This window comes from Zingiber officinale, chromosome 4B, assembly GCF_018446385.1.
Source record: "Zingiber officinale cultivar Zhangliang chromosome 4B, Zo_v1.1, whole genome shotgun sequence".
Taxonomy (NCBI): Eukaryota; Viridiplantae; Streptophyta; class Magnoliopsida; order Zingiberales; family Zingiberaceae; genus Zingiber; species Zingiber officinale.
Window position 1 is genome coordinate 104,425,232 of NC_055993.1, and position 20,452 is coordinate 104,445,683.

Consider the following 20,452-nt stretch of genomic DNA (forward strand, 5'->3'; position numbering starts at 1 on the left):
ACAATACTACTACCCTGCACAACAACCTAAAGGAGTTCGGAACCAGTTGGTGCAAGGATATATGAAAATATTTATAGACGGCAGAAAAGAAAGGATGAACAAGAAATCGAAGACCCGCACAAAACTGGTCCTTAAAATAGGGAAGGAAGCCAGCGGGAGGTTCGTGTGGTCGGTTGTAGGCAGAGGGAATGATAGTTTGATAGTCAGATGGGAAATAGTATGTGGATTTCATCTGGTCTATCTAGTTCCCATTAAATTTGGATTTGGACACAGTGGAAATGTATCACAGCCCCAGGGACGGGCACAGGAGGTTGCGGAGAATCGATCATCGAAAACTAGGAAAGCGAGAAGAAGTAAAGCACGGATTCGGCAAAAGGAAAAAAAAAACCTTACTGAGAGAGGTCATCGGCGAAGATGAGGAGCAGAAGTGTCGCAGAGAGTGCTCGAAAATGAAAACACAAGGCAATGTGAAGATGACGACGAGCAGATGAAGGTTTATATACCTCACGGTCGATCACCCAGAGTCGTTTAATCAAGGGTTGCGCAAACCAAGATGAAATTTGGCCATGGAATTTGAAAAGACACCTATCACATCATTAGCAAATATCTGCCTATCATATCAAACGTGTGGCAGCAGAAGGTAGGATACGTGGTAGTCGATTATGAGAGAGCATTAATGGGACTTAATTAAAAGGTATAGCCGCGTGCTCGGCCATAATGATCAAAAATTTGCATAGTCTTCTAGAAATTTAGATGGCATCGACCACTATGAAAGGACGCTCATCCAAGGAAAACACAGAGAAATGGAAAACTTCGCTAAATGTTGTTGTCAACGATCTCGATCGGCACAAATATCTTACTATGATATAGCCGAGCGGCCGATCCCCCACCAGGCTTATGAGGTATGATCTGAGCGGTAGACACTCATGTCAAAAAATGAAATAGAACGACCAAGATTATGTGATCTGATCAAGAGCTCGAGAATAGAGAAAAGAATGGCCGGTCGGCGGATTAGATCTCCGAGTCAACAATAAAACTTCGATGCTTAGTATATCCGAATGGAGCTTGGGCTCAAGCTAATAAACTAAAGTTAAACGGCCATTAGAAGATATGAGTCGATCGGCAGCCAGAGTACAAAGAGTGTCCGATCGGCGAAAGCCAACTGGGGCACTACTTGTCCGGTCAGTCAGACTTGTAATTTCCTTTGACTAGACTTGAGGGGAAGACTTGTGATACAGTGATAAAGGGGTCTACTATGTGCGGGTCAAAGGACAGGGATAGCAGACAACGTGAAGGTCAAAGTTAAGGAGGTCAACGTCAGTGAATCAACGGGCTCACCAAAGGTGGGCCTAGCGGAGACCGACTACACTGGTCGATCAGTGCAAGCAATGGTCGATCGGCAAGAGACTAGTTCGAGCAAAGCGCTCGTGCAGCCAAGATCATCATACGTTCACGACGGAGTAGAGGTGCGTTGGGGCGACCAAAGCGTTAGTTCGATCGAGCGAAAACAAACTATCAAGACTCGTCACCGAGTGGAAGAGTAGCCAAGGTCGCTCGAGCGGAGGTGTATTTAGCCGAGCGGCTATCCCGTTCAACTGAGCAGATGGATCACTAACGTATCTTTGAATATCCTTTTGGAAGATAGTGTCGCTGACATAAGGCATAGTCAACAAGCGGATCGTACGACGAAAGCTTCTACTGTCTTATCAAAGATATGCATGCCCTGTTAAGGTATGATATTAGAGGTATTTTTCTGACAAGCACTTTCATATGATAAATTGGAGAACGTACACATACCTCGAGAAGTGTGCATGTTGCCTACTAGTGCGCTATCTAAAGGGGATATATATATATATTTTGATGAATGATGATGCTGGGATGGAAAGAAGAAAAAATATTAGTATAAAAGATATTCATTCCTTAATTGAATATGAGTATGAGAATGAATATGTGATCTTTTATAATTATAAATATGAAGATGGAGTATATAAAATTTGACTTGATCCATTACCATCTATATACTTGAGGTGAGAGTTATTATTATTATTATTATTATTATTATTATTATTTATAACATAGCTCCAACCAAGCCGTTAGGCATGGTAAATGGTAAAGCATTTGACGGATTCATAGTAGCATGGTTCAAAACAAAAAAATTAAAAACAAAAAATTATAAACAGCTCGAACAAATGGTAGTGGCAATTTGGGGAGCAATAAAGGGAATGACAGTCCAACTTATAATTTTTTGAGTAAAGTAACACACAAAACAAATGATGAAATCAACTTAGCAGGGTGAACTAAATGCTGTTAAACATTTATGATTTTTTATATTTGCTTTTTATTTTTTATTTTTTTTTTGCCGAAAGTGTGCGTCTCCAACAGTCCAAGTCACTATGATAACTTTACTTTAAAAAAGAAGAAAAAAAAGGCTTCTTAAAAGTTTAGTGATAAGTAATAATATAAAAATACTTCTTTACAAATGAAAAAAAAATTATATAGTAACAAAAAAACAAATTAAAGTATTTTTCTCAAATGCACTTATCATTTTGATTAAAAAGAATAGAAATTCCCTACAACAAAATCCATTATGAAATTTAACTCTTTCGAATATGCAAAACTTCCAAACGGCCCCGGTCAAAATGTCTCGTAATTTAACTCGTGGACCAAGTCGTAGGCGCTGGTAGATTTCCCCGAATCCGATATAATCGAAGCCGACAGTCGACAGGGATAGCGCATAAATGATTGGTCCGCGATAAGGATTAGGGTTAGGGTTCGACTTACGGCTTTGCGACGAACATCGGAGGAGGAGGCTGCGTGAAGGCGATCGAATCAACCATGACGGGGAAGGCGAAGCCGAAGAAGCACACAGCGAAGGAGATCGCTGCGAAAGTCGACGCCGCGACGACCAATCGGGGCGGCGGCAAGGCGGGGCAGTCGGATCGCACCGGACAGGAAAAGGGCGGCCACGCCAAGCTGGAATGCCCTCTTTGCAAGACCACCGCTCCCGATATAAAGTCCATGCAGATCCACCACGACGCCCGCCACCCGAAGGTCCCTTTCGATGATTCCAAGCTTGTCAACCTCCACGCTACCGTCGCCGTTGATGCCTCCAAGCCCCGTCCTGGCGTCCGTGGAAGCCACAAGAAGTAATTTTGTTCTATGTTTGTACCGCAATTCTCGCCTATACTTCTACTTGTTATAGTAGTACCTCCGTCATCGTCGTTGATCTACATGTTGGTCTTCCTTAACATTTGTTCTTGTACTCTTACACGCGCTTAAGCAATCAGTTATGGTGTGACCATACGTTTACCGTATCTGGTGTTGAGAGGTTAAGGACATGTGAATAAGTTGTCGAAGTATTGGATATTGAACTTTATTAATGCCTATGCTATTCCTACTTTGGTTATTTGTATCTTCTATTTTTGCTCTTTTTGCTATGCTTTTGCCTGAAATTTGGTTGTGCCAGATTTTTGAATTTGTTTTGTGTGTCTCATTCTAGATTCCATCTCTGTTGTTGATGCTTGTTAAGATTTTCTTTCCCCCAAATTATTTGAAATAGCAACTAGTGTTAATAAGACAGATGTTAGACCAGTCTCAATACAAAGTGAAGAAAGTGCTTTAGGAATCTCAGTGAACAGGTCTAGTTCCGTTAGAAATTACAATGCTAGGGGGTTGAATGCAGACAATAATCTAGTGGTAGAACTGGTATCTAGAGTGTCTTGAATCTTGGTAGACTATTATGTTGTGTATGTGGATTAGCTAGCTTATAAAGCCATTATTCAAAATGGAGAACACAGGTAGAAGTGTATGCATATAGGAGTGGAACTATAGGAGTGCCAATCATGTCAAAGCCAACAGCCTCTAAAATTTCCCTACATAAGCTTTGAAATAGAGATTTGATGAGAATGTAACTGTGTTTTCCCCCTTCTTTTAATAAATTTAGATATATGGCAATTAAAATTTTGGAGGCCGAGGAGCCATTTGTAGCAAGTGAGGAAAAGATTGAGAATTCTCTTGATATTAAATACAAATATTGTATTAGGAATTTAAGCCTATGCGAACTTGCATATTAGTTTCTTTTGTTTGTCATTGTGTAAGTCATATTATTGCCTTACAAGGAAGTAACTCCTCAGATTCTTGCTGTTACTGGGAAAAGAAATTGTGAGCTCTTGTATAAGTTAAAATTTTCTGATTGAATGACACTAAAGAAATAAATCAAAGAACAGTTTATAGATCCAACTCAGATATTGGGACTCGAGCATGTTTAATATTGTCTAGGCATCGAAATATGGCTATCGATTTGCATTTAAGGTTTTGATGGCAGTGATTAAAAAAAAATCCCATGATTTTATTTGTTTAATTGTTGTCTTTAATACTCGACAAGGCCTTATGTTCACTCCATTTGTTTGTGTTTTATAGCTGCTGCACTACCAAATTTTAGCCTTCTAGATCCATAGCAAACTTGGCTATACCAATTTCTATGTCAAAACATTTTAGCAGGTTGAGATTGTTGCACATGTATAATATACAATAAGACGTTAGTGTATTGGTATCGTGTAGGTTAATTATGGCATAATTTTGACACTAAATGATGCTTATCTTGTTTTTGGAAAATAGTTTGTTCTCGTATTTGAGTGTGTGATAATCTATTTCGAGTATCTGTTTGATCAGTTTTAAACAAATCTTGTTATTTTTGAAAGACCATCATGAGATTGCAAAACTGACCAATGATATGAACATTATGACTACAAAATAGTTTCTGAACAAGTTCTTTGGCTACTTTTGAAGAGAATAAATTGGTTATTCCTTCTCCCCTGTAATTCTTAACTAGTAGTGTTAAGTTCTAATTACTTCATTGTCCCCCACTCTGTGCAATAAGATACTAATTAATTCATTTGCGCCACTCTGTGAGTCATTCTTTTGTTTGTCTGGAGAAGGCTTTGAGTTAGATTCTTCCAATCTCATCTATTGTAGAGTACTTCACAAACTTGTGCCTTGAAGCCTGAAAAGAAGAGTTCACGTCATGATATTTATTCGTTGATTTACTATCTTTATCTGTTTAAGAATGAATTATACTTGAACTAACCATTTTGAGTCAAGTGTCTCAAGAGGAAAAGATGTTTTATTTTTTTTCCTGTTGTATTTAGCTACAAAATTAGCCATTGGAAACACATTCTGGTAGTTTGTATCTTTACAAACAAACGAATAGTAGTTAGATGCAGTTATAATCTCATCTTGGAGAAGATTAGTTTATAGATAGATTATTGGCAAATTTATACATGTAGAAGTAAGCTATCCGTTAGGCTGAGTCATGAAAATGAGGTTAGTTTAAAACTACTGTAGTAACCATGAATGCATGAAAACGAGGAAGGAAAAAAAAACTATGTCCTACTGGACATACTACTGTATAAATTTTTTCATCTATACTGATCCTTTCACACAGATTTTTACATTTAAATTCAAGAGCTTGGTGTTGCGAGATGAAGAGGACACCGGCATTTCAAGATGTTGCACTAAATTTTGAATAACAAGAAACCAAAATGGTATAAGTTTCATACTCATGCTGCCACACTGGTCAGAGGTAACTTGCTCATTGTTTTTTTAATATTTTTTTTTTTTCAAAAACATGGTGCACCTCTTGCTTGCATACTTTTGTCAAAGTCCTTTTTGTCCACTACTCCAGTCATGTGAGATGCAATAGCATTTTAGCATGTCAATTAATTATTCCAACTGCAAGCAATCCTTGTGGAACAAGTGGAATGACTTTGTTTGTTAGATTCTTGTCCAAGTTCACTGCTTTGAAATGATGGCATGTGCATTGAATTCATCACTGTGCCTTATTCCTATCACAAACAGTCTTCAAAGGTATCTTTGCCTCACAATTCACAGGCTGATCATAACTTTCATAAGTTGGACACACTGCCAAGTTTGAAAGGAAAGAGGGAGAGAGAAGAAAAGAGCTTGTTGTCTACTACTACTGATGTTTCATATATTTATTGTCTTCATTTATTTATTTAGTTTTTAAATTAGTGTTAGATATTATTGATTAATTTTAAGATGATTAATTTAATTTTATAATAAAAAAATATTAATTATCTGAATAAATTAGGGAGTACTTACAGTAAATAATTTATCAATTTAATGTTCTTAAATCAACCCTTTATTAAAAAATATTAATTTATTAAAATTAAGATTTGAATTTTATATGTCTAAACAATTAAGAAGATGTTTCCATCTGAGGCACCTTTATTTATTTTATCTCACGTGGCTGCTGTAGATATTTGGCATGTTTTCTGTTTATTAATAATCCCATGTGAAGAGATCGAGATTTGAGTCAAAATTAGTGGTATTTTGATTTTTTTTTTAAAAAAAAAAAGAAAAATCTTAGTTTATAGAATAAAATAGATGATTCAGTTTCATATGGCTGCAAAATAATTCCTTGTAATATTAAATTATTCATATAAAAATATTGGTAGAAAATAAAAAATGTAACTTTTTTTATTTATTAGAACAAATTTTCATTCCTAATTTTATTTTTAAAATATTTTTTTTTTGTTTCATCTTAAAATTATTTTATATAAAATAAAATAGTTTTATTTTCTTTACAAAGTTATTTTGTTTTTTCCGGTTAGAAGGGCTCTGTAATAGTCTAATAGAGACGCAAGGATCTACGGTTAATTTTATCAGTGATCTGGACCGATGGGTTCGGGATATGATTTCCTTTGTTCCCACGTGTCGTGATCTTGTTCATTCATTTTGTGCATAAATTGCACCACCCGTTCGAGTCCAGATCTCGAGTTGCGTTTGCTTAGTTGTCGTCGCGTTCACTTTCTCGGTGACCAACTTGCCGCCGCCGCCGCCCCCAGCTTTTTCCGGCGACGGATGTGATCTGGGATTGGAGTCGCGGCCGCCTCTGGTTCGCTTGGTGCAGGTCGGGAACCTCTCGATCCTTCGGCGGACGAGCTGCTTCCTGCCTTGCGCCAACTGAATCGGAGTCGGAGAGCGACGATTGCGCGCCCCATGCGGTTACTTGTCAACGGATCTCGATATTTTCAGGTCAGATCGAGCTTCTGTTCTTTCGATTTTGGCGATTGATCGCCCTTTTCTGCCGATCGAGGTCTTTCTTCGTGCGTTGATGAGTTTTCTGCGGCGCATTCGCCGTTCGAACTGTTTCCTCAGAACGTGGGAAGATTAAATGTCTTTTGAGCATTTCCCCCTAATTTCTCCGTTATTAATTTTTTGTATCTTTATCATTTGTTCCTTATGTTGATTTAGCTTCTTGTTGTTTTCCTTCAGTGAAGGCCACTTCAATATCTTGTTCGAATTTCCAAGTAGATTTTAGTGCCGTTGATGTTTTCGTTTCAAATTATCCGTTTCATTGTTGGCTAAATTTTTAGAATCTCGATTGATGATGTTGCCATTTCTGTATTAATTGGATTTGTCTTTTATCTTGATGGGAAAAAATTCCCTGCAAACTATAAATTACTGCTATAAAAGAGATGATTTTCTTTGTCATTGATGATCAGTCCAATGAGACGCTTAATGAATGCATCCACAAAATTGCACATTTATTAGTTGTTTTCTAGTTTTTGTACGTTGTTAGATTTTATCCACCATGATATGTCTTAAGTTCATTATCTGAAAAAGGAGAACTTATGAAGTTATGCTAGCACCAGAAAGGTCTTCTGTATATTTTAAAGAAAAAAAAATGTTTGCTAGCCCAATTTTTTTTTTTTTTCTTCATGTAACTGAGTGGGTCAGGAGTTGGACTATTTTGAAACACTTTTCTCGTCGACAGCAAACTTTTTGCTGTTGGTATGTTACGATAATAATCTTATTGTTTTAACAAAAAAAAAAAAAATTGTTCATCATCTATATTCACTTAAGGTGAGAGGGAGCTCAGGAATTCATGCTTATGACTGATGTAATTCAAGTTGTGTTGTTCTAAATCAAGTTAACAGTTTGAAGTCACTGCAAATTATGCCAAAGGCTGTACTATTAGTATAGAGGTTGATCCTATCCGAAAGTCGATGAGATAAAAAGTTGAGGATGTGACACTTCCATTGACCGTCTATAGATTCCGTTCGGACCTACAATACAAATTACGTCAGTGCCGAGCCAGGAAAGGGGTCCGGCGTTGGCCCTCCGACTCTCAAGTCAGTCACCGGAGATAAAGTAGAAGGTGGAGCAAATAAGAATGAACAGTAGCGAGAACAGTCTTTATCGCGTATTGCCTCCTCCGCCAATGTTTGGATCCCCCTTTTATATAGAGCTTCTGTAGCGTGCGTGCACGCTCCCCAAGACGAGCATGCTTCCTAAAGTTTGTCCTGAAAAGACTTGTCAATAAAGTATCCCTGATACAGTATCTCAACAGGTCGAGCATATTTCTGAAGTGATAGTAGAAATTTTTGTCGTACGATCTTCTAGTTGTCCATGCCCGGTGTCGGCGGCACTAACTCCCAAAAGGATGTCGATGGATACCAGAGACAGTATGCTGCTAGGCCGAGCGGGTTGGCCGCTCGGCCGGAACTTCGCTGTTCCTGTGTCCCGTCCACTCAGCCGGAACTCCACTGTATTTGTGTCGCATCCGCTCGGTCAAAATTCCACTGTGTTTGTGTTGCGTTCACTCGGCCGAAGTTCTACTCTGCCTACCGAGTCCTGCTGCCTAGTTAAGCGGGGTAGCCGCTCGGCCTAGCCTTTGCACACCGTTTCTTCCTCTGTTCGGCGTTCAATACTCCATTAAGCGTCGGTCATTTGACACCTCCCCGCGAGGTCGGATCGGACCCTTCTCTCTCTTGTCGAGGCATGACCGTCCGATCGGCCGATGATGTTTTAACGTTGACTTGATTGCCCGAACGACCGATGTTATCTCAGCATTGACCGCCTTGACTTTGATCTCCACCGTGGCAACTATCCTCCGCTGGGTGGGGCCCCTTCTGATCACCGCATCATATGTCTCCCCCTCAAGTCTAGTCGAAGGAGGTTACAAGTCCAACTGACTGGACAAAATTGTATGTGAAGCTTTCCACCCGATCGACTTTGACACTCCTTGATTTCTGATCAGACTAACGTGGCGCCACGGTGGGCTATGTGTTCGCTCTCTGTCGGTCGGCCTGTTGAAGCTTGTCGTTCGGTCGTAGGTCTGCTACCTTAAGTCGATCGGCACAACGAACATTTATACTTATGAAATCTTTTCTTAGGTTGTCTTGAGCGAGCGCGATCCGGGCTTACGTCACCCATATTTTTGGGAAATCGTGCAAATCCCTGCGCATTATGGCTGAGCGCCCCCCCCCCCATGCCTTTTAATTGCCTTCATTAAATGCCGACTCATGGTGAGGCGCCACATGTCACGCCTATTGCCACCGCACGCTTGACGTGACAGGCAGATATCCGCTGGCGATGTGACCTTTGGCGCTTCAAATTCAACGGCGCGATCTCTACCTGGGTTTCCGCGACCTAGATCGAATAACTCTGGTCGGGCGACCCCGAGGCTTATAAGCCCGTACGCGTCGCCGCCTCTTTTACATCTTCGTCTTCGAGCTTCTCCGACAATAACTCAGTTTGTGCTCCGGCGACATTTCTCCTTTCCTGCTCCGGCGACCCTTTTTCCAATATGCTTCCTTCCAATCACACCCGTCTTCGAGTTTTCGATGTTTCTTTGTGTTCCGACGATATTCCGGTAATCTTCCTTCTCCTTTGCATCCTCTCACTGCATGTGTTTTTTGCAATGGTGAGTTCCTCGCACCCGCCTGTCGGCATCCTGGGCTTTAGTATACTTCTACTGAGTCCAGGTTTGACGCTAGCGACGCTGAGAGTTTGGCCGCCGCCTTTGAGTTTCCTTCTGGATATAAAATTGTTCTTCCTTCTTCTTTCGATCAGCCAAACTCTCCATCACTTGGCTGTCTTACCTTCTTTAGGGATCAGTTTACCGCAGGTCTGCGGTTTCCTATTCATCCCTTTTTCCCTCCGTTTGTAAATACTTTGGCATCTCCCTTCACCAATTAATGTCGAACTCCTTTTGGATGCTGTGCGGGGTAATTGTTATGTTCCGCCTGCACGACATTCCTTTCACTCCCCAGATCTTCCACTATTTTTATTACCTGAAATTGTCCGAGTCGGAGACTTTTCTTTTCCAACCCCGAGTGAGCTTAGTTTTCTTTGACAAAATATTGACCTCCAACAAGTATTGGAGGGAATACTTCTTTTTTGTACGCCTTCCCAAGCGGTCAGACTTCCCGACCCACTGGCAGCTCGAAGTAGCGAATCAGCCTCCCTTGAAATAGTACAAGAGCCGATCGGACTACCTCAACGCAGCTTCGATGTTGGCCGGTCAAAAGTATGGCATTCACAAGTTGCTGTTGGAGGGTGTCATCTAAATTTTCGGCCTGAGCCCGATCCGCACCCGGCTTCCGTCCAGCCTAGGTATACAACTTCTTCACTCCTTCCTTTAATTCTAACTGATTTTTCTTTCTCTTTTGCAACCGAAGTCATGCTACGTGAGCGTCTGACCAGCAAGGCTAAACTTGCGGACGCCACGATCAATGCGGCAACTGTGGAGGAGTTAGAAAGTCGTGGCCTGCATCCTCTCGGCTCTCAAGAAGACCCCCAAGATGAGAGCGAAGCGGCTCCAGTCTTGAGTGGTGGATCACACCCTCCCTCCGAATGGCATCCGATCGTTCAAGTTGAGGGGGCATCGTTCTCGGCCTCCTCAGGAGAGCCGCTAATCAGGCATAAGAGGCGTCGGGCAGAGCCCTCATCCCGTTCCGCCTCCTCGGTGGTGCGGTCCATCGAACGGGTTGAAACATCAACCCCCGCTCCCCTCCAAGAGACCGCTCCCCTAAGTCGTCCGATCGGACGCCATCATTGTCTGGCCTGCCAGAAGGAACTCTCTGCGCATCGTCAGTGGCCTTCATGCCACCGCCATCCAAGGTCAAAAAGTCCAGTATCTGTCCGGCATCCTCGTCTCGGGCGTCCGGACGAGCAACATCTGGCCAATCAGCTCCGAGCAGTCAACGCCATATAACGGCGATTCTTCATCTGCCGACTGAAGAATGGCGCGAGTCGGCGAGCGTTGAATCCCGAGCCCCCGAGCACCAAATAATCATCCAAGATCCGCTCACACAGATATGGGCTGACGCCCGAGTCCGTGCAGGGATATCCCTCCGGGGGCGCTGGCGGACAACCATACCCAGATGTCGACTGGGGTAAGTGTTATATTCTTCTTAATCTATCTTCGCTTGGCACTTATATTTTCCTGGTTTGCAGTATTGGGTAGAAAGCCTGGTCATGTGCCCGAGGCTCATATTTTTGGAGGAGGAAGTCAAGAAGTTGAAGACGTCAAGCGGCCAATCCTCCGCCTATCGGGAGCAGATAAATACTGAGGTGGCGAAGCTGAAGGCCGATCTGGTGAAGAGCACTGCGCTACTCGAGACCGAGCGGGAAAAGAGCACAGAGCAGACCTCTCTGCTAGTTCGGCTTAACAAGCAGGTCACTACTTTTGACGTCAAGATCGTGTCAGCTAATGCGAGGAAGCTTCGGGCCATCGAAGACCTGGACCTGAAGAATAAAGAGGCACAGACCCTCGCTAAGAAGCTCAAAGAAGCTAAAGATTTTTTGATCGCCGAACGGAAAAGCCGGTCTGTCGAAGAAACTGCCCTCTGAGGCCAGCTCTCTGTAAAATATGATGAGCTAGCCACCATAAAGGATGAGCTGGAGGCCTCCCGAATGGCTTTGAAGACCTATCAAAATGTCGAGTCTAGCCGGTTTAAGGCTATGAAAAAGAACTACATCTGCTCGGATGCTATCAACGAAAAGGTCGTCGATCGGGCCCTTCGCCTTTTTGATCTTGCGATTGAAGGGACGTTCGGCCAACTCCAGGCAAGCGGCTACATTTATGCTGCTTTATCAAGTAAGGTCATCAGTCGGAACAAGCTGGCCGAATCTCTGCCCGATGATGCCTTGGATTATCTAGAGTGAGCCTTGAGTGAGTGGGTAATCCCCCTGCAAGATATTTGTAATCTTTTTGAAGTATTAATGAATGATCGTCCATTCGGTGATCTTTTATCTTCTTCTAGTTTTTGTTTTTTTCAACGTCTTTCAAGCATTGCACAAAGTCATGGCCCCATGATTCCTCCGATCGGCATCGACTAGCCTATCTAGTCGATCGACCCGTTTTGCTTTTAGAGTGCTCATTAAGATTCGACGACCTTCCGATTGGTGGAAGTATTTTGAAGAATAGTCCCGAGTGGTCACTATATTTTGAAAACTTGAGGATTTTGAGTAGCTCGTGTTCGTGGTCGGCCGTTCATCATTAAGATCGTCATTCGACCAATCATCGAGCCAAGGGTTTAGAAAGTCGATGAGATGGAAAACTGAGGATGTGGCGCTCCCACTGACCACCTGTAGACTCCACTTAGACATGCAACACAAATGACGTCAGTGCCGAACCAAGGAAGAAGTCCCCGGCGTTGACCCTCTGACGTTCAAATCAATCATCGACGATGAAGTAGAAGGCAGAGCAAATAAGAATGAACAATCGCGAGAACAGTGTCCATCGTGTATTGCCTCCTCTGCCAATGCTTGGACCACCCCCTTTATATAGAGCTCATGTAGCGCGCGTGCACTCTTCCCTGAAAAAACTTGTCAATAAAGTGTTCCTGACATAGTACCTCAACGGGTCGAGTATATCTCTGAAGTGATAGTGGAAGCTTCCGTCGTACGATCTTCTAGTTGTCCATGCTCAGTGTCAGTGACAGTAACTCCCAAAAGAATGTCGATGGATACTAGAGAGAGTATGCTGCTAGGCCGAGCGAGTTAGTCGCTTGGCCGGAACTTCGTTGTTCCTGTGTCCCGTCTGCTCGGTCGAAACTCCAATGTGTTTGTGTCGCGTCCGATCGGCCGGGTCAACGGCAGGGTCGGATCGGACCCTTCTCCCTCCGGTCGGGGCACGATCGCCCGACCAGCCGATGATGTCTTGACGTTGACTTGATTGCTTGAACGGTCGATGTTATCTCAGCATTGGCCACCTTGACTTTGACCTCCACCGTGGCAACTATCCTCCACGGGATGGGGCCCCTCCTTATCACCGCATCACATGCCTTCCCCTCAAGTCTAGTCGACAGAGGCTGCAAGTCCAACTGACTGGACAAAATTGTCTATGAAGTTTTCCACCTGATCGGCTTTGACACTCCTGGATTTATGATCGGACTAACGTGGCGCCACGGTGGGCTATGTGTTCGCTCTCTGCCAGTCGGCCTGTTGAAGCTTGTCGTTCGGCCGTAGGTTTGCTACCTTAAGACGATCGGTACAATGAGCATTTATACTTGTGAAATCTTTTCTTGGGCTGTCTTGGGCGAGCGCGATCCGGGCTTACGTCACTCATATTTCTAGGAAATCGTGCAAATCTCTGCACATTATGGCTGAGCGCGCCCCCATGCCTTTTAATTGCCTTCATTAAATGTCAACCCGTGGTGAGGCGCCACGTGTCATGCCCACTGTCACCGCACGCCTGACGTGATAGGCGGATATCTGCTGGCAATGTGACCTTTGGCGCTTCAAATTCAACAGCCCGATCTCTGCTTGGGTTTCCGCGACCTAGATCGGACAGCTCTGGTCGGTCGGCCCCGAGGCTTATAAGCCCGTGCGCATCGCCGCCTCCTTCGCATCTTCGTCTTCAAGCTTCTTCGACAATAACTCAGTCTATGCTCCGGCGACATTCCTCCTTTCCTGCTCCTCCGGCGACCCTTTTTCCTGATTGTATGATCGTCGCCTTTGAGTTTCCTTCTGGATACAAAATTATTCTTCCTTCTTCTTCCGATCGACCAAACTCTCCGCCGCCTAGCTGTCTTACCTTCTTTAGGGATCAGTTTACCGTTGGTCTGCGGTTCGCTATTCATCCCTTCTTTCCCGCAATTTATAAATACTTCCGTATCTCTCTTCACCAATTAGTGTTGAACTCCTTTCGGCTGCTGTGCGAGGTAGTTGTTCTATTCTGCTTGCATGTCATTTCTCTCACTCCCCGAATCTTTCATTATTATTACCCAAAATTGTCCGAGCCGGGGACTTTTCTTTTCCAAGTCCGAGTAGGCGTAGTTTTCTTTGACAAAATGTCGACCTCCAACAAGCATTGGAGGGAATATTTTTTTTTTGTACACCTTCCCGAGCGGCCAGACTCCCCGATCCACTGGCAACTCGAAGTGGCGAATTAGCCTCCCTTGAAATAGTACAAGAGCTGATCGGACTACCTCAACGAAACTTCAATGTTGGCCGGTCAGAAGTATGACATCCACAAGTTATTGTTGGAGGGTGTCCTCTACATTTTCGGCCTGAGTCCGATCCACACCTGGCTTCCGTCCAGCCTAGGCATGCAACTTCGTCACTCTTTCCTTTAATTCTAACTAATTTTTCTTCCTCTTTTGCAGCCGAAGTCATGCTACGTGCGTGTCTGGCCGACAAGGCTAAGCTTGCAGATGTTGCGATCAACGCGGCGATTGTGGAGGAGTTGGAGAGCTGCGGCCTGCAATCGGTCGGCTCTCAAGAAGATCCCCAAAACGAGAGCGAGGCGGCTCCAGCCTTGGCGAGCGTGGGGGCGGCCAGCCGGACGTCTAGTGGTGGAGCGGTTGGTGGATCACAACCTACATCCAAACAGCATCCGGTCGTTCAAGTTGAGGGGGTGTTGGGCTCGGCCTCCTCAGGAGAGCTACTAATCAGGCGCAAGAGGTATCGGGCGGAGCCTTCATCACACTCTGCATCCTCGGTGGTGTGGTCTACTGAGCAGGTTGAAACTTCGACCCCCGCTCCCACTCAAGAGATTGCTACCCCCACGTCGTTTGATCGGACGTCATCATTGTCCGGTCTTCTGCAAGGGACTTTCTGTGCGTCGTCGGTGGCCTTCATGCCACTACCATCGAAGGTCAAGAAATTAGGCATCCGCCCGGCGTCCTCATCCCGGTCGTCTGGATGAGCGACCTCTGCCCAATCAGCACCGAGTGGCCAGCGCCATATAACGACGGTTCTTCACCTGCCAACTGAAGAATGGTGCGAGTCGACCAGCATTGAGTCCCGAACCCCCGAGCACCAAATAATCATCCAGGGGTCGCTCACACAGATATGGGCTGACGCCCGAACCCATGCAGTGATGATGCCTCCGGGGATGTTGGTGGACAGCCGTACCCAGATGTCAACTGGGATAAGTGGTATATTCTTCTTAATCTATCTCCGCTCGACACTTATATTTTCCTCGTTCACAGTATTGGGTAGAGAGCCTGACCATATGCCAAAAGCTCACATTTTTGGAGGAGGAAGTCAAGAAGTTGAAGGCGTCGAGCGGCCAATCCTCCGCCTCTCAAGAGCATACAAATGCTGAGGTGGCGAAACTGAAGGTCGATCTGGCGAAGAGCACTGCGCTGCTCGAGGCTGAGCGGGGAAAAAGCGCAGAGCAGGCCTCTCTGTTGGCTCGGCTCAATAAGCAAGTCACCACCTCTGACGCCAAGGTTGAATCGACCAATACAAGGAAACTCCGGGCCATTGAAGACCTCGACCTGAAGAATAAAGAGGCCCAGGCTCTCGCTAAGTAGTTCAAAGAGGCTGAAGACTTCCTGGTTGCCGAACTACAGAGCCGGTTGGCCGAAGAAACTGCCCTTCAAGGCCAACTTGCCATAAAAAATAATGAGCTGGCCACCATGAAGGATGAGCTGGAGGCCACCCGAGCAGCCTTGAAAACTCACTACAACAAAATCGCTCATAGACATCGGTTTTCCACCGGTGTCTATTTGATTTTCGACCGATGTCTATGAAGCCGATGTTAAAAGTCTGCCATTTTAGACATCGGGTTAAAACCGGTGTAGTATCACTTAACGACACCGGTTTTTGAATCGGTTATTAACCGGTGTAGTATCACTTAACGACACCGTTTCATACACGGTGTAAAACCGATGTAATAGCTTTTGTTAATAACACCAGTTTTGGCAGCGATAAATGACCGATGTAATATTACTTTATAACACCGGTTTTACATCGGTGGAAAACCGATGTAATATGTATTTTTTCTAACAGCACAGATTTGATTTTAAAACCGACAATAATAAAAAAAAATACACAAATATTCACAAATTGTACAAATATTCTTCATTCAATAATATCCATAAAATACACAAATATTCACAAATTATATAAATAATCTTCTTACAACAATATTCATAAAATACCCAAACATTCTTTTTACATCAAAAGCTAGCTAATAGATATCAAAATCAAAGTATAACATTCTGTTAACACATTAAGGTACAACTGTCTCAAATGTAATCTAGCATGCATTCAGCCCACTTCATCAATTTCAACTCTGGAGTACTTGAGATTTGTAAACTGTAAAAACACATAAATTCACCATATGTCAAATAACTAAAACAAATGTGTGCATGTATCAAATAAAATAGAATACTGAGTTTTTAAAGGCTGCTGTGGAAGATAACGAATATAACAGTGAAGGAAGCATAGAAGAACAAAGAAAATGTTCATAGTTAACAAGCAAATGAAGAGATATACTATTTATTGTACTACCTCTGATGCCATCTTCCAAATCTCATAAGCAAGAATGTAACTGTTCAGAATCATTCCCTGGCAATGAATGAAGAATGTTTATGTTGCTGCTTTTGATGAGTGCTATATTGTTTGTATCTTAAAACATTGGCTTCTAGAAAAACATTAGACATAATTAAACAGATATTACCTGGAGTTTCCAAGTTGCTATGTTCTGGTAGTGCAGCATAATTGTCTGATTGTTGGATGTCAGCAAAAGTATCTGGTGTTGACGATAGATATCTGAGATGATAACTGAGAAGTGATGGCCCAAACCATCCATATTTTCTGGCACTACTAAAAGCCATCTCGGCATCAGTAAGTCGCTTAAAAATTAGTTTGACGCTGTTGCTCTCCTGTTGAACTTCTGTTGCTACTTCCACTATGGGCCCATAGCGACAGAAAATCCTAATCAGATCAACTTCAGAAGGAAGAGGACTGGATTTATTGAAATTCAAAACCAAAGCTGTAGGCATACACCTATCGACTATCTTTGCATTGACACTGATTATGGGCCTATCTGAGGATAGCACTTGCTTCATAGTGGGACAAGCTATTCCAATTTGAATATGTTCTGTGGCTTGTACAACAGGAACAGAAATCAGAGCAGATGTTTGTCTTGAAGTTTTCCTCTTTTTCCTTTGAGCCGGAGCATGAACTTCGACTTCGATTTTAGTAGGGCGGTTATGAGATATCAAGTCAGACCAGTAAGAATCCATCATGTGATCAGTTTCTATCATCTCAGAAAAAACCGACAAAGCTTCAACTCTCCGTTTCTTATCCTTTTCAGCTCTTTCTTCCTCAAGATGTTTCTCTTCACTAGCAGAAGAAGAAACACAGTAGTTCCTAAATTAGTGAAGAAACTAATTAGACTAGAGAGATAATCATACCCTTCAATAGGATCTCTGGCTGCCAAATGCAGCAGCAAGAACATTTCAATATTTTAAAATATTTTTTTAAAATAAAAATAAAAAGAAGGAAACAAATAACAGCTACCGTTACAATTGCTAGCGTTGGAGTTGTCGAGGTTGCAAGCACCGGGCAGCATGAGCAGGCGTTCGACCTTGAGCCCTAAGGCGCTCTAGGGGGAGGAGCAGTTGTGCGTCTGCTGTACGGCGTAGCAGAGGCAGACGGGGTTTGTGCCCCGGATGTTCCTCACGGTGTCGCAGCAGTCGCTGTTGGGTCGGTCGCTGCTGCCGCTGCCATAGTCCATGCAGGGGGTCAGCCTGCTGGTGGCATCCGTGCACTGATGCTGCAGCGAAGTATCGGCTGCTGGTCACTTCTCTTGTCTGTTGTCAACTTTTTTCTTCCTGGTCTTCTACATATGTAGATGCAACCATATAAGATATGTAAGATAACAGAAAATATTGGACCGATGGTGCCATATTGTAAGGTTGTAATATGTTATAGTTCCATGTTTGTTGTGTACAAAAAGAATTACAAAGAACATCACTGGGAAGCTTCAGGTAACCTGATGTTGATACTGAAGTATACTGGTATTGGCAGTCCTCTTGCTGAAGAGAAATTTGGCGAAGAGCAGCATTACCCCTGTCCACGACTAGAAGAGAACAAGTTCTTCCAACATATATCACATCAAAGTCATTAGAAAACTTAGCATCCTCACTCGGGCCATCTCTATAACCTGCTATATTTGATTTTCCTCCAGCAATAGTAGTCACACCTGAAGAAGCCATCACAAGTAAAAAATAGACTTTTTGACTCAATTGCAGAATTGTGGTCTTTAATTTTACATTTCTTTGAATCTAAATACAGGAATTTGCTCAAGTGTTGTACCTGATTCAGTTATCTTTCGAATAGCCATATTGGAGATATCAGCAACATACACATTCCCTTTGTCATCCACAGCGGCACCTTTTGGACGATAGAAACGAGCATCTGCAGGTTTACCATCTCTACATGTCCAGAGAATCCCTTAAATGACCCGGCAACCAAATCTTGCTCTGCTATCTGCAACGCGATTTTTGTCGAAACCAGCTCGCAAAACTTTATAAAGTGAAGATCTCCAAATAGACACAAAAAGCTATAAGGGAAAATGATGGCATATATCTGATACAACTTCCAATCTCTTATGGTAGATCGCAATAGAAAAACTAGGAAGTGAAGGGAACGGGGGAATTACACTGGGAGAGAGGCGGAGTGATCCGAACTATATTGTTATTTGTGGCGTCGACTGCGAAGAGCTCCCCCTCGAGGGAGACCCGGATAGTGTGCGGAAGTACGCCTAGCTTGTCCCCCACCACAAGCGTCTCTACAAAGTACCCACTAAGTCGACAACGTCCCCATCTGAACACACGGCTTTAGACGCGAAGAACAAACTTTTAAGAAAATGGAAGGAAAAAGAACACACTGCTCTCGAACAGGCCCTTTCCACCGGCAGCGCTCCGCCCTCGCCTCCCCCGGCGGAAAACTCCATCTGGAAGGAAGAGACAGTGCTGTTGGGCGACGACGATGCCGCCGCCACCTCCTCGGCTTCCCCGGCAGACGGCGCCCGGTTCACATCGAAGCCTCGCATCGACAGTTCCACGTTCCCTGCGGCACAAAAAAACACGAGTCGAGTATCCATCACCATTTCTCGCAGTAGAGATGTTGATAGACAAAGATATCTCAGATCTCAAAACCCTCGTTCGAAAAATGATCGAGAAGACAACAAGCAGAAACCGTCCCCAAATCGTCCAACCCCTAAAAATTTCCGAAACTCCGACAGATCCCTTACCGGCCTCGGACGCCCATGGGAACCGCAGCTGGGAAAACGAAGGCTGCGCGGAATTAGGCAAGAGAGGAAGGAGCTTAAGCTGCAGCGGCGCCGCAGCGGAACCCCTCTCCTCCTCCTCCTCCATTGCGTCCTCTTTTTCCCCTAATCTCATCCCAAACAAAATCCCCAGACTCCCTCTCTCCACCGTCTCCGCCGTCTTCGCGGCCCAGAAGGGCCTACCGGCCGGAATACGAAGAAGGCCTCCTCTTCTACGGAGAAGCAAGGGCGTCGTGTCTTGATCCTGATCGGGAGAGGAAGGGGCGTCAATCTAGGAAGGGGGAAGAGGGAGATGAGGTTGAGAGAGATGGTCGGAGGTTTAGGTTTAGACTGAGAGAGATGGTCGGATGGTCGGAGGTTTAGGTTTAGGTTTAGGCGAGAGAGATGGTCGCGCGGAGGAAGGGGCGCGATATAGATTTAGGTTTGGAGGGAACTTCACAGTGTTGCAAATTTTGGCTGGTGGGAATATTAAAATATTTTTTTTGGTTCATTAACACCGAGTTTTAAAAACCGATGTTAAAATCGGTGTCTATTAACGAAAAAAAAGGCGCTCATAGACATCGCTTAAAAAACCGATGTCTATGAGCTAAAATCTGCGCTCATAGACACCGGTTTTTAGAAAAACCGGTGTAAAATACTCAAAGACTTCGATTTTAGCCAAAAACCGTTGTTGTTCCACTGATGTCTATGAGCGATTTTGTTGTAGTGACTTATCAAGATGCCGAGTCTAGCCGGTTTGAGGCTATGAGGAGGAACTACATCCGCTTATATGCTTTCAACGACAAGGTCGCTCACCGAGCCCTTCGCCTGTTCGATCTGGCAATCGAAGGGGCGTTCGGCCAACTCTAGGCGGGTGGCTACATCTCCGCTGCTTTATCGAGTAAGGTCATCAGTCGGGACAAGCTGACTAAATCGTTGTCCAACGATGCCTTAGATTACCTTGAGTGAGGTTGAGAGTTCTTCTGTAAAATTTTGAAGTTTCAATGAATGTTGGTCCGTTCGGCTAAGCTCTATGTTCTCCTAGTATTTGTTTCCTTAACTCGTCTTTCAAACATTGTACTCGTGGCATAGTGGCTCCTCCGATCGGCAACGACTACTCTTATCCAG

The 20,452-nt window shown here is 43.8% G+C and overlaps 4 protein-coding genes across 4 annotated transcripts; 1 reads left to right on the plus strand and 3 right to left on the minus strand.

The window, feature by feature from the left end:
• The first annotated feature begins 2,710 nt into the window (after positions 1–2,710).
• Positions 2,711–3,406, plus strand: LOC121977791 (protein METHYLENE BLUE SENSITIVITY 1-like). Its single transcript, XM_042530213.1, has one exon. It carries the CDS (start codon positions 2,836–2,838, stop codon positions 3,148–3,150), a length of 315 nt encoding a protein of 104 aa, XP_042386147.1. The 5' UTR covers positions 2,711–2,835; the 3' UTR covers positions 3,151–3,406.
• Positions 3,407–16,564: 13,158 nt separating this feature from the next.
• On the minus strand, positions 16,565–17,815 carry LOC121975854. Its single transcript, XM_042527746.1, has 3 exons — positions 17,572–17,815; positions 16,727–17,421; positions 16,565–16,614 (listed from the first exon to the last, which is right to left on the minus strand). Exons 2-3 carry the CDS (start codon positions 17,313–17,315, stop codon positions 16,580–16,582), a joined length of 624 nt encoding a protein of 207 aa, XP_042383680.1. The 5' UTR covers positions 17,316–17,421; positions 17,572–17,815; the 3' UTR covers positions 16,565–16,579.
• Positions 17,816–17,870: 55 nt separating this feature from the next.
• On the minus strand, positions 17,871–18,634 carry LOC121978499. Its single transcript, XM_042530840.1, has 2 exons — positions 18,370–18,634; positions 17,871–18,256 (listed from the first exon to the last, which is right to left on the minus strand). The coding sequence occupies exons 1-2, from the start codon at positions 18,395–18,397 to the stop codon at positions 17,871–17,873; spliced, it is 414 nt and encodes a 137-aa protein (XP_042386774.1). The 5' UTR covers positions 18,398–18,634.
• Positions 18,509–19,483, minus strand: LOC121978500 (homeobox-leucine zipper protein HOX11-like). The gene is made up of 3 exons (XM_042530841.1): positions 19,310–19,483; positions 18,944–19,125; positions 18,509–18,616 (listed from the first exon to the last, which is right to left on the minus strand). Exons 1-3 carry the CDS (start codon positions 19,458–19,460, stop codon positions 18,509–18,511), a joined length of 441 nt encoding a protein of 146 aa, XP_042386775.1. The 5' UTR covers positions 19,461–19,483.
• Between the last annotated feature and the right edge of the window lie 969 nt (positions 19,484–20,452).

Coding starts and splice junctions, on each gene's coding strand:
- LOC121978500 (XM_042530841.1), bottom strand. CDS start 19,460: ATGAGATTAGGGGAAAAAGAGGACGCAATGGAGGAGGAGGAGGAGAGG. Junction 19,126..19,309: donor CCCATGGGCGTCCGAGGCCG/GTAAGGGATCTG, acceptor TTTGTGCCGCAG/GGAACGTGGAACTGTCGATG. Junction 18,617..18,943: donor AAAGGGCCTGTTCGAGAGCA/GTGTGTTCTTTT, acceptor TTTCCCTTATAG/CTTTTTGTGTCTATTTGGAG.
- LOC121977791 (XM_042530213.1), top strand. CDS start 2,836: ATGACGGGGAAGGCGAAGCCGAAGAAGCACACAGCGAAGGAGATCGCT.
- LOC121975854 (XM_042527746.1), bottom strand. CDS start 17,315: ATGATAGAAACTGATCACATGATGGATTCTTACTGGTCTGACTTGATA. Junction 16,615..16,726: donor TAGCAACTTGGAAACTCCAG/GTAATATCTGTT, acceptor ATTCATTGCCAG/GGAATGATTCTGAACAGTTA.
- LOC121978499 (XM_042530840.1), bottom strand. CDS start 18,397: ATGGCTATTCGAAAGATAACTGAATCAG. Junction 18,257..18,369: donor TCGAAAGATAACTGAATCAG/GTACAACACTTG, acceptor TGGCTTCTTCAG/GTGTGACTACTATTGCTGGA.